Source organism: Pantherophis guttatus, chromosome 1, assembly GCF_059756535.1.
Source record: "Pantherophis guttatus breed Tessera chromosome 1, ASM5975653v1, whole genome shotgun sequence".
NCBI classification, from domain to species: domain Eukaryota; kingdom Metazoa; phylum Chordata; class Lepidosauria; order Squamata; family Colubridae; genus Pantherophis; species Pantherophis guttatus.
In genome coordinates, this window is record NC_142063.1 from 95,443,588 (window position 1) to 95,456,837 (window position 13,250).

At 37.8% G+C, this 13,250-nt stretch overlaps 1 protein-coding gene across 4 annotated transcripts in view; it reads left to right on the plus strand.

Moving 5' to 3' along the window:
- Nucleotides 1-13,250, plus strand: part of SYT9 (synaptotagmin 9) — a 91,879-nt gene that overhangs the window by 38,692 nt on the left and 39,937 nt on the right. For all 4 annotated transcript variants that reach the window (XR_015729821.1, XR_015729820.1, XM_034417145.3 and 1 more), the window contains exon 2: nt 11,284-11,629. Coding sequence is in view for 2 of the 4 variants with exons in the window: in XM_034417145.3 (XP_034273036.2) it covers nt 11,284-11,629 (346 nt within the window). In the remaining 2 variants the exon portion in view is untranslated. The remainder of the gene's footprint in view (nt 1-11,283; nt 11,630-13,250) is intronic.

The following is a 13,250-nucleotide window of genomic DNA, read 5'->3' on the forward strand; positions in this document are numbered from 1 at the left end:
GACTTTAATGCTCCTTTCTCAGCCTATTTCCAGCATAGAGTTGAGAGCCATCAGTTCTACTATAGCAACTTCTCTGCTCATCTGCCAGGAGCCAGTCTGGCACCAATGTACTATGCCGACATCTAATCTGGTTCTCTGGTCTGCATCTTTCCTAAGGGTGTTAGGGTCTCACTTCTAAATCAGGGTATGGACAACTTGGTTTGGGCAAAGAGGTCTTGGAGGTAGAAAATTGGTCCATGGTTATCAAGGCGTCTTGCATCTTAAAATGTCTGGGGGCACTGCCTTATTTTTTTACAAAAACAATTGTTGATTTAAATAGATCCCAGTATAACCTTGATGCAGATGTTCTGCATTTTATATAGAGATTCTTTATTTTTCATGAATGAAGGTGAATATACGTGTCCTAGGATAATGCTGCAGGATCTAATCTGGGTCGGTCACCAGGGCCATAAATTTTGTCTCCCAAGCTTTGAGACTCATGCTAGACCCCATCTTTAGGGAGCTTCTCTCAAGTTTAGGCAGGTGACCAATCCCAGATTGGATCCTGCAGTCTTTATTCTTTTCCATTCTTGTCCTTAGATTTATCTCTCCTCCCACCCACCAAAGATGTTCTCCTGAATAATAATATATGTATGCATTTGTTCATGTTTTCTTTGTTTTAATAACTATTATAGAAAGAAACCTTTATTTTTTTAAAAAAGTTTGTTACTGCTTTTTGCTAAGACTAATCTTAGTTGGACTTAGTTTGCTTGTGGTTATGTGAGGATTCTAGGCTGATCCCTCTTTTAACTCCTCCCCAGGTTCTGCCATCTCTTCTCCTACAGTTTATTGTTTTTTAACAGGGTTGTTGTTGTTGTTGTTGTTGTTGTTGTTTTTGCTGAACATTGCCTAGGGTCACTACTTATGAAATGATTGGCATATCAATTTGATAAAGAAATAAACCTGCTCAATTTTTGGAACAATTACTTTTGTACTAAAACAGTACCCAAACAGATCAACTGTTCACATTAGGCTTCAGCCTGTCTGTCTATCTGTCTATCTGTCTATCTGTCTGTCTGTCTGTCTGTCTGTCTGTCTGTCTATCTACATCCCACCTTTATTATTTTTATAAATAACTCAAGGCGGTGAACATATCCAACACATCCTTTTCCTCCTCTTTTGCCAACAACAACAACAATCCTTTGAGGTGGAATGGGCCTATAGAGAGTGACTGACCCAGAGTCACCCAGCTGCCTTTCATGACTAAAGCAGGATTTGAATTCATAGCTTCCCACTTTCTAGCTTGATGCCTTTACCACTAGACCAGATTAGTTTATTGATACTTAAAGAATAAAGCTTTTAGGCACACGTTGAGAGACACATCTCTTTTTAAACTAATTTCATTACAGATAATAGAAAAGGTATAATTTGAGTAAAAAACTAGCAACTGTAAACTATAAGATTCAGACCATACATATATATAGTCCAAAGGTTCAGAGTCTGTATCTCTTTTTTCAATCTGTTCATCTTAAAGCCCTGAAGCTAGTCATTTCTTCATGGGAGGTATAGTTGACATCTGTGTCTTGGTATCAGTGGTGGTATTCAGCCGGTTCTATCCGGTTCGTGCTCTGCCCACCCGCCTGGACGCCATCACGTCCCGTTTTTGACACTGCGCATGCGCGGAAGATGCTGCGCACGTACGTAGGTGTGTGCACTTTGGGGAACCGGTAGGGAAGGTATCATAACAGACTTAGTTCCAGGGCCTCTATTCTGAGTTTAGGGCAACTCAACATGACCAACTTGCCACAATCATTAATACATATGATTGTATTAATCATTTCATTCAGTTACTTTTCTAATTGGTGACCATATTTTCATTGAAATTATTGTAACTCTTGTATTTTGGGATTGACTTTCTTTATTTTATATTATTGGTCATGGCTCCATTAAAATTAATTTAACTTTTGTATTTGTTGAATTGTCCTGCGGCGAGTTGTCCCACAACGAGTTGGCTGTGGCGGGTTGTCCCATTTCGCTCTATTCCCAACTTTGCCTATTCCATCCCTAGCATTTGGCATTTCTGATAGTACCAAACTGTTTTATGTTACTTGAAGATTTTTCACTCAAATGTATTGTTAACATTTGCATTAACTCCCACTTTTCTTCTGAATGGGGCTCCTTGCACTTCCAGTCAAAAGATGCTATCCCATATTTTTCACTCCATTAATAAAATTCTTTTTGGTAGGAAGCTAAAACAGAATAAATGATGGGAAAACAAATGGAAGAAGGAAACTGAAGTTTACTTCCAATACAGTTTCATGACTGATGTAGGATAGTTGGACAGCCTTAAGCAATGCAGCTTAGTCTTTCCTGACCTATGAACCCTCCAGATAGTTATAGGAAGTTTAGTGCTCAGACTTCTCTAAGTATACTGTCTGGGAAAGCTGGATTAAAATTCTCATAATCAAATCCATATGGCCAATTATAAGGAGAGCTGCAATTTAGAACTTATCAGGATCTGAAAGGTGGCCATGTATATTTCCCTTATTTGATCTATGTATAATCTGGTTTCCATAACATTTTGGCACTATCTTTGTTACCTCCCATTAATTTCAGTTTTTGTAGCTTGAGCATAAGCGGGTTTTTTTAGTCATAATTAACCTAGATCTGTTAAATTTGTGAAGTCAACGATGGCTATTGAGTGCGAGGCTGGTTAGTGTTCGTACGTAGAATGCTATTCTGTCAGACTCAAGGCAGTGCAAAATTTTAATTAAAAACAACCTATTTTTCACCTTAGTTTTCCTTGGAGCAACGATGAAACATTTGGCTATTGACCCACTTTTGACTGTGTTGATAATATGCAAACAGAATTTAATTGCATGCATGTCAGGAGCAAAAATCAGAATCTACTTATTTAAAGCCCATAGTCATAGAAAAAGATGAATTTAATTATTGTATATTAATTATTTTGTCCAGTCTCATTTGGAATAGTCTAAATATCTAAATATAAAATGCTTAACAGAGTACTCCAGTGCACATCTATTGTGTTCAGTGAGATATATCAGAGCAGAGTGCCTGAAGTTACAGTCTTCTAGCTGAAGTAAGTTCCACTGAACTCAGTAGGGTGTTTTTGAGCAGGTATAAATATGGTTTCACCAAGAGATAGGGTGGAAATTTCATTCAAAGACCACCACAGAAATGCTTATGGGTTTATCTATTTATTTTCAAAGGTACATTTGTTTTTCTTGTTGCAAGATGAGAGGAGGTGAAGGCATACACTATGCTGTCAGCTATTAATCCTATCTGGTGATCAACCCATCCCTTCATAGAATAGCTGAAATAAAGAAGCTGTGTGAATAGAAAAGTTAGGTCATGAATAAGTAATATTGAGTATTCCCATTGCCCCAGTTCATGGCAACCTATCAATTTTTTATAATCTAGTGAGGATTAAAGGCGTCTTCAGTGCGTTTTCATGCAAAAGGTGATAGATTTCAGACCCCTTTCTCTTTCCAATGGGTTGGCACAGGGTAACCTCATTTTGTATCTTCTGACGTTTGTACCTTTCAGACTTTGTAAAGATAAAAGTCTCTCCATACAGAAATCACTGCAGAGCTTTGCACTTGGTGTATTTTTTTTTCTTAAAAGATACTTAACATTTCTGTAGCATATTCAATAACATTTGGAATGAAGCAGGATTTAAAAAAAAATCAGGTGAAGAGAAATGTCCAGCATATGTGGCTCTTTCCTATCAACAAGCAGTTTTCTTCTAAATATAAGCTCAATAATATTTGACCTACTTGCAACCTTTTTTCAACTGTATCCATGTTATACAGAAGGAAGGGAGGGAAGGAAAGAAGGAAGGAATCTTCATTCTGAGCTCAGCTGTATTAGATGTCTGTTTGTTTGTTTTAATATGTCACTGAGTGGGTCACACACCAGACAGTATCATAATGTTCTCATTCTGTAACCTAAATTTGGAATCGATTTAAATGCTGCAAATTGGACAGGTTATGCAGAACATATGTTGCTTGTTGTGAGTTGTTTCTTCAGTTTCCCAAGATCTCTGTTAAAGTGATAATTAATCGTACTCATTCTTTGAGATAAAGATTGTAAGAAAGAGGAGATCAAATGCTTGCCAGGAAATAGAAGACACAAAGAAAAGCTGTTCATAAAACTGCAGCTTCAGCACTTGGCTTTGAGAACTGTTACGTGTTGCTCATCAAGTTGTCATGCCAAGTACTGCTTCACAGTTTTCCTGGGTATAACAAATTACTTTCTAAATATCAACTGCTCCATGTGGCAATCCCAAAATATACTTCACTTGGCTGTATTTCTCTACCAACCCCACTGTTTATGCAGTGCAATTTCTTGCAAGAGCTGTTTTCTTTACGCCATGCTCTGACCTGAGCCGCTGATTCATTGATACTTACCTGAAAAACTCCATTGTACTTACAATGCAATGAAATAGGTGTGAAAATTGTCTTTCTTGTTGTTTAATTCTATCTGGAGCTTGTTATGTTTAGAATATATATATTTCCCCATGAACGTGTGATCAAAATTTGGAAGCTTGGCAACTGGCATGTATTTATGCAATGTCCTAGGATTGTGTGATCACCTTTGGCATGCAGAGTCAATGTGGAAGCCAGATGCACTTAACAACCATGTTACTAACTTAACTACTGCAGTGATTCATTTAGCAACTGTGGCAAAAAAGATTTTAAAATGGGCCACAGCTCACTTAACCATCTTGTTTACCAACAGAAATTTTGCACTCGGTTATGGTCATAAAGTCGAGGACTACATGTCAAATTTGATCCTTGACTGACTATGACCTTGTGATTTTCTGTGGTTTGTAATTGCATTCTTCCAGGATGTTTCTGGTTTATTCCCATGAATGAAACAAACCACCCTGTCTGGTTTGGTTCTGCAACCCAACAAGACAGACACAGACTTCAGAGGATAATTAGAACTGCAGAAAAAACAATTGCTACCAACATGCCTTCCATTGAGGACCTGTATACTGCACGAGTCAAAAAGGGGGCTGTGAAAATATTTACAGACCCCTCACATCCTGGACATAAACTGTTTCAACTCCTACCCTCAAAACGATGCTATAGAGCACTGCACACCAGAACAACTAGACACAAGAACAGTTTTTTCCCGAATGCCATCACTCTGCTAAACAAATAATTCCCTCAACACTGTCAAACTATTTACTAAGTCTGCACTACTATTAATCTTCTCATCTTCTCATCGTTCCCATCACCCAGCTCCTCCCACTTATGACTGTATGACTGTAACCTTGTTGCTGGTATCCTTAAGATTTATATTGACTGTTTCCTAATATGATTTGATAGCTTATTTGTTCCCTATGACTATCATTAAGTGTTGTACCTTATGATTCTTGACGAATGTATCTTTTATTTTATGTACACTGAGAGTGTATGCACCAAGACAAATTCCTTGTGTGTCCACTCACACTTGGCCAATAAAGAGTTCTGTTCTGTTCTGTTCTGTTCTGTTCTGTTCTGTTCTATCCTTTCACAATCAAGATTGTCTTGGTAAAACCCTGGCAAATATCAAGGAACTTTCCAGCTAACTTATACCATAATGGAGTTGGGCTGTAGTACCAGCAAGAGTGGTATCCATCTCTGTACTGTAGAGTTTCCCAGCTTTTCTGGCTTTGCGGACTAGTGGGGCGGTGAGTGGGGATGGTTCCACACAAGCAGCTGGCAAGCATGAGTGGGCGTACTTGCCCACTGCTCTCACAAGTGGGGGTGCATATGCACTTGCCCGCTGCTTCCATAGCCCGGTTCCAAATAGCAGCCCGGGGGGCGGGGTTGGGGATCCCTGCTGTACTACACAGGATAATCAGAGCTTGCTACCAATAAGTGGAATGAATTAATATATGTGCATTAGATACTTTTTCAGCTTTTTTTAAGCAAGCCAACATTCATGGTTCACACATCACTCTAAATTAAGTTAGGAAAGTAGCTTTCATGATTATTTAAACCAGCAGGAAGAATCAAATGAGGATGATGGAGCAGCATATACCAGCAGAATAAGCCAGAATTCTGATGTGAGAAGAGTACACATTAGTATTCTAATATTCTATGTCTGACAAGTGCCCACCTAAATGAAAAGCATATCATAACCTTAAGAATCTGATTTTAGAGCTTGGTAGCTTACACTGATTAGGCAATAAATAGGAAAGTTGAGACAATGCACTGAATTCTTTTTTGGACATATGACGAAGATGAGCAGCAAATACTCTATATGGCAAGCAGAAAATTTTCTTTGTTGATATAAAAAAAAAAAGAGCATAAAGCCAGAGTTACTCCAGTATTATTTGACAATCAATGTGAGGAAGTGAGAAAAAACCCATCTCTTGTGCCAGAGAGAAGTAATAAAGAACATTTGGGATGTGTGTCTTTGAGTTGCCTTAGATGAAATGGTTTATGATTATTTTGCCTTCATCATAGTCTTCTTTGCACTGTCCCTCTGCCTTCCTTGTCTCAACTCCATAATAATTCTGCCCTGATTCCCTGGAAACCCATAGGATTAACCATACCCATTTTTAAAATGTGAAAGCAACACTGTCTTAGGTAATGAAATAAAAGTCGTTAAAAGTTAACATCTTCTCATCCAAAGTAGCACAAAACTATCCCATACAGTGATAATCCCCAACTTTTCCAGCTTTGTGGACCAGCGGGGGCAGGGAGGAAAGAGGGGTTGGTTCCACGGCCTGATACCAGGCCACAGCCTGGGGGTTAGGGACTCCAGCCATAAAGCTTTTGACATACTATTGCTGGTGGTGCTTCTCTGGTGTGCCTTTAGCTGAAGGTCATTGCAATGTATATCATCTCAAGCCAAGATGCCAGACGTTTATGGAGTTGGGAAGTCTAGACTGGGAAGTCTAGACTAGGGCAAAAAATTGTTGCACTTCATATTTGTTTCCTTTCATTTTGCTTTTTGAAGTGTTTCAGTATATTGAGTGTATACATTGTTTCAGTGTATGTCTAAAGTGTATTGCTGTTCATTTCCCCCTTTTCCTGTTGTCTCTTTTTTTGACTCTTTTTAACAGTGTCTCTCTTTTCTCGTTCGCATTATTCCTCTGGGAGAGAGAAAGAGAATGATGACTGTATATTTCCAAAATACTGTTTCTGAATCTGTGGGAAGCTTTTAAACTATTGCTTTCAATCTGCAGAGAAAATACATCTGCTGTACATTCAGCTTTTAGAGAGGGGTGGGGTGGGGTCCTTAGACTTTAACCAAAAAAGAGTTCCAAATGTCAGATTTCAAATTTTTAAATAAAGAATTAAGTTGGCAGAAATATGTTTTCTTTCTGCCCTGGCTTTGTGTCATAACACCCTTGAAAGCTCCTCAAATATACTGAAAAGAAGGCAGTCTTATCAAGAGTAAGGTCATTGGTTTGAGGCAGCCATGTATGAGCCAATTCTATGAACCCTGATGCATCACTATAGAAATCTGGGAAGCAAGTAATTGTGAACAGCAGGCAATGTCCCATATTGAATGACATTCATAGCTACAAAGGTTGCACATTTGGAGATGGCAATGCTTCCATTTTATCTTAGGGTGCTGTGAGAATGTAAAAGGGTCGACGTGATACCTAACTGAAAAGACATAATCACTTCCCATCATTCTCAGCCTATTTCTCATCCTGAAGAGAAATGTAAGAATGCTGTTAAAAGCACAATTGCTTTAGTTCACATATACATGGATCCAGAGGTGCTATTCAGCAGGTTCTGACAGGTTCTGGAGAACCAGTAGCGGAAATTTTGAATAGTTCGGAGAACCGGCAAATACCACCTCTGGCTGGCCCCAGAGTGGGGTGGGAATGGAGATTTTGCAATATCCTTCCCCTGGAGTGGGGTGGGAATGGAGATTTTGCAGTATTCTTCCCCTGCCACACCCACTAAGCCATGCACACCAAGCCATGCACACAGAACTGGTAGTAAAAAAAAAATTGAATTCCATCATCGCATAGATCCAGGTTATCTAATATATAATTGTATAATTGTGTAACACATAAAAGCCATGGCATCCGTGCAGGTAATTTCCCAAAGATCTTTTTCAAAAATCCAATGAGCACATTGTTTTCTCTACCCCCACTATGCCATGTTATCCCCACTAGCCCAATGCTTCTCAACCTTAGGAAGTTTAAATTGTGGACTTCAACTCCCAGAATTCCCTAGTCAGCATGCTGGCTGGGGAATTCTGGGAGTTGAAGTTCACACATCTTAAACTCCCTAAGGTTGAGCAATACTGTTCCAGCTACTCTTGCCTTGATACAAGGAAAAGAAGTTTTTAAAAAAGGAAGTCAAAATTTCTAAAAACATATATGTATAAACTCCGAATGCGGTTTCAAGATAGCAACCCAGTTTTGTAGTAAAGACCACTGGATATGATAATGCCTATTTTAAGGATACATTAAGTTACTATACAGGACGCAGTACAGATATTTTTATCTATATAATTAGTGTGAAGGCCCAATTCAGATTAGAACTTCCATGCATACATGGATGGAAGGTTAAAGCTTCCTTTCATCCAATTAGCTTTAGAATCTCACCTTCTTTCCCAACATGCAACCAAAAACTAAAGGAAAATGTTTGTTGTTGTTTTTTTAAAAAGAAGAAGATACAGTCCACAGTGGATACTGTCCTTTTTATTTTTATTTGAATGCAGGGATGTAGACACTTCTGAAACAAAACAAAGAAAGAAAGGAGACATCATGCCTTTATAATCAGTGTTCAGAAACAGCCTATCTCTATTTATTACTCATGTAAACATAGGCAAAAATAAAGGTTTTCTGATTCTGGCTTATATCAATAAACCATCCTTTAATATGTTCAGATGTATACCGTAATCCTCGTCTTATCTCTGGTCATTTAGCGATGGACCCAAATAAAACTACCAATGACCTGGATTTGAAGTTCTCCTGCAGTCACATGATCTTATTTTTGGACACTTGGCCAGCATTTATGTGGCTGCAATTTATCACATTTTTTGCTGGAAACTGGTGTTTACTTCTGGTTTCTGACAATAAATGCCCATTGCAGATAATTGGGTTAATTACAAACGGCAGTATTTCCTTAATGATTGCTGCAAAATAGGTCATAATATGACTGTGGTCAGTGATGACCCACTTAATGACTGGCACGACTTATAACCATAATTTCAGGGTCAGTTGTAGTCATAAATCAAGGAACTAGCTGTAATGGCATACTATGGTTTGATTGCACCCAAGCAATAGTTGTTTTAAATTTCCTTGTAGCTATGAGGACTAAAGAAAAAAACCCAAGTAGGACAGGCTCATTTACTAAACTGTGTGATGATTTTAAGTAGCTATTGTATCAATGTTATTATTCAATCTGGATTTCTGTAGATTAACGAACATAAAGCTGATACACGCTTCCTCAAAAATGTGCTTTATGAAAAAGCAGCGATGACCTCCACTTTATGAAAAATCAAGGACAGATACCCCAGAGCTTTGATGAATGCAATCAAAATTTCATTGAAGTAAAGTACTGTAACCCAATAAAACTCTTCTAACACCTCTTCTATAAAGCAGTCACATCTTTAATTGAAACTAGATTACTTCCAACAATTCACTCTTAGTACCTCTTCAGTTCTATTCCATTCTGGTAGCTGTTGAGACCTCTGACTATATTTAAACAACTTTGTGGAGGGTGGGGGGGGGGGAGAAATCCCTCTCCAGCTGGTATTTCATTGATTTTCTTAGTGCAATCATGACTTAACTCTCTATGTTACATTTTTACAGGAGTTGAGATGGATGAACAAACATTGTAAGATATATAAAGGTCAAGGAGTCATGGCAAGCAGTTCCTTCACGAACCTTGGCTGATCTCAAAAAAAATCTAAGCAAAGTTGGACCTGACTATTATTTGGATTGGAGATCCCCAGAAAGCCCAGTCTGTAAACTGGACTGGGATGTTGTCCAAGCACCTCAGATGCAAAGTCCTTTCTATTCTTTTGAGCTCAACTCAAGAGAGCCTGCTAAAATAGTGATTTTTTTACCTGGATTGAACTGTTAAGGGACTGTATGGCATATTTCACATGACTGACAAAAGTATCTATGCACATAGTTGTTTAGAAGTTTTGTTTCTTGGTGTTTTTCCTGGCCTGAATGTTTCTATACAAAGTATTTCTTTCCTGTTAACAATGTTAGCACTTTCCTAATTTTATTAATTTGGACAATTTTTTATAACCTCAGTCAAACACTGGTCTGATTAAAAGAACAAGCTTGTCAGTCCCCGTTTTTGCAAAATTCTATATTTAGACATCAAATAAGCAATGTTGTTTAATGTTCTTGCATGTGTACAGAGAAAAACCAAACAAAAATCCATTTGTTTCATAACTAATCACCTTTTTCTAAGTCAATCTTCTGAGCTGCAAATAAGCTGAACAGCCAAATCTCCCGTCAGTTGAACATACTGAGATATGAACAATTCTTTCCTCTTACGCACAGTCTTTCTTTCTGCAAGTGAATAAACAAAGCTGAATGTCTTCCTTTAATTAGAGTGTCCCATTTTATCAAAAACCTTGAAACTCTGAGTACTAATTTCAGAACAGGTCAGGATATTAAACCAAGTTGAAGCCACTTTTAATATGCTAATTTTGTTAGCTATAGTTTCCTGATTTGGATAAAATACAAAGAGGGTATTAGATAGATCCTGGTATGAAAATTTGCATGCAAAGGGATGTGAACATTTAAAAGTTTTGTATGTGGATGTTTGGGTTCATAAAGACTTCTGTATGGCTGCAAGCCAATACTTTTTTTCATTGTTACTGCAATCAATTCTTTTTTCTCCGGTTCTGGTGGCAACGATCAAATCAGTGATTTTACATTATTTACATTTAAATAATTTAGACATCAGAGTCCATTGGAGCTGGACAGCTAATGAATTCAAATAAATAAATATACATTTATTTTTATTGTATAAATCCCATCTCTGATTGTTGCAGCGAGGTGTTAGTTGAATGCAATCACTGAATGCATTCACTAACAATGTAGGCTTTTGGATTGATCCATTTGAGTCCTTCATATACTTATGAGGCACGATAGCAATAGTTAAATATACTTCAGCAGAAATCTTTAATGGGCAAAATAACCTTTAATGAGGCATTTAGAAGAAAAAAAGGCTTGGGATGTTTTCCTTGGGCTTGCTATACAAAAAAAATGCTTAGTCCTGGTCTACAGTAGGCTTTAGGAGAACATCTCTTCTTTGAGCATTAACATGTATTACTTTATCTTCTTTCCAGATATCACAGTAAGTTTGCTGTCCTTGGTGGTCACCGCATGTGGACTTGCTTTGTTTGGGGTATCTCTGTTTGTGTCCTGGAAGCTTTGTTGGGTTCCATGGCGAGAGCGTGGCCTGCTAGGCAACAAAGACAAGCAGGAATCCTTCAACTACACAGACACAGAGACCAATGACCAAGACTATAGTGAGGAATTCCTGGGACAGCCGACTACCTACCCTGACTCTTCCATGAAAATTAGCCACACTTCTCCAGACATTCCATTGGATGCTAAGGCAGGGACCAAGGAGAACTGCATGCACAATGTTCGGATGCATCGACAAATCACAGAGCCAACACCTTCTGCTCGGTCAGTACTCTGATATCTGTGTAAGGATAATGAAGGAGGAGAGCAAAAAGGTCAATTCTTACCCTTCTATATCCTTAATGCCAAGGAGAAATATATATGGGTAGGGTAGCATTTCCTTCCCTATTGTCTTACATTTCTTTTATTTGATGGGAAGCATCAAAGCAGAGATTCTAAGGATGATGTTAAGGTTAGAAGATGCCTTGCTTTATCAACATTTAGGAGCTGAGTCTAATTGGAGATGAAGCAAAGAAATAGAAATCTGAGCAAAGAGAAGTTAAGTATGGAGGTGATAAATTATGCTTTTCCTTGGGCTTGAGCAAGATCCTATTTCAAAAAAAAAAGAAGGAATCTAGCAAATAGAAAGCAAGTTGTAAAAGACTGAGAAAGAAGGAAGAAAAAAATATATAGCTTTTACTAGATTAGTCAAAGACAAAGTTGGAAAACTAGAAACAGATGTGTTTTTATAAAAAAATCCATTTTTCCATACAGAATTGGGCATTGGGCATTGAAAAGTTCTAATGAAACTTGCCCATTGGTTTGTTTTATATATAGGATTAAAACTTAACCAAAAACTGTTGTCAACACTTTGACTCCTGAATCTCTTCTATAGGGCAGAGGTGGGTTTCAGCAGGTTCTGACCAGTTCTGGAGAACCGGTAGCGGAAATTTTGAGTAGTTCAGAGAACCGGTAATAAAAATTCTGACTGGCCCCACCCCCATCTATTCTCTGCCTCCCAAGTCCCAGCTGATCTGGGAGGAAATGTAGATTTTGCAGTATCCTTCCCCTGCCATGCCCACCATGCCATGCCATGCCCACCAAGCCACACCCACAGAACAGGTAGTAAAGAAAATTGAAACCCACCACTGCTATAGGGTCAGTGGCATCCATATGAATTTGCTGCTTTCATTTTTGACCTAAGCAGGATTATAATGTTGTAGCCCACGGACAAAAGAGTAGTACTTATACCACAATGCTCTTGGCACCCACTTGACTCATCCTGCACATGCCTAATCTATTAGTGTTAAGATTTATTTATTTATTTATTTATTTATTTATTTATTCAATTTATATACCGCCCTTCTCCTAGTGGACTCAGGGCGGTGCACAGCCAAAACTAAAATACATAACAATACAAAATTTAAAATTAATTAAAATAATTATATACTTTGGCCCGAATTAAAACAGTGCGAATTAAAACCCATTAACAAATTAAAACTAAACAATTAATAACCATTAAAAACTAAAAACTAAAATTGACTAAACTGACTAAGATTCTTTGTCATTTTAAAAATCCCATTCATGGGGAATCACAGGGTATTCTAACTGGGGAGTTCTGAATAATGATTTATCAGGCAAATATTGTCTGAAATATTTCACTTTTGGGAAAAAATAACTTTTTATTGAATCTCTAGTTAGAAAAGAATAAAACAAGCTTCTAGTTCAGGGTCTCCTTTCTTTCTCCCTTTGCACTGTTGCTGCATTTGGTGTTATAGACACAACCATCTATTTTTTTTTTTTAAAGAAGAATTTGAATTGAAAATTAGATTCATAGAAATGAAAGGACAGAAAGAAGGTTAGAAAAACACGAGCAAAAATCTTCTAATTTTTCAGATGGGATTGA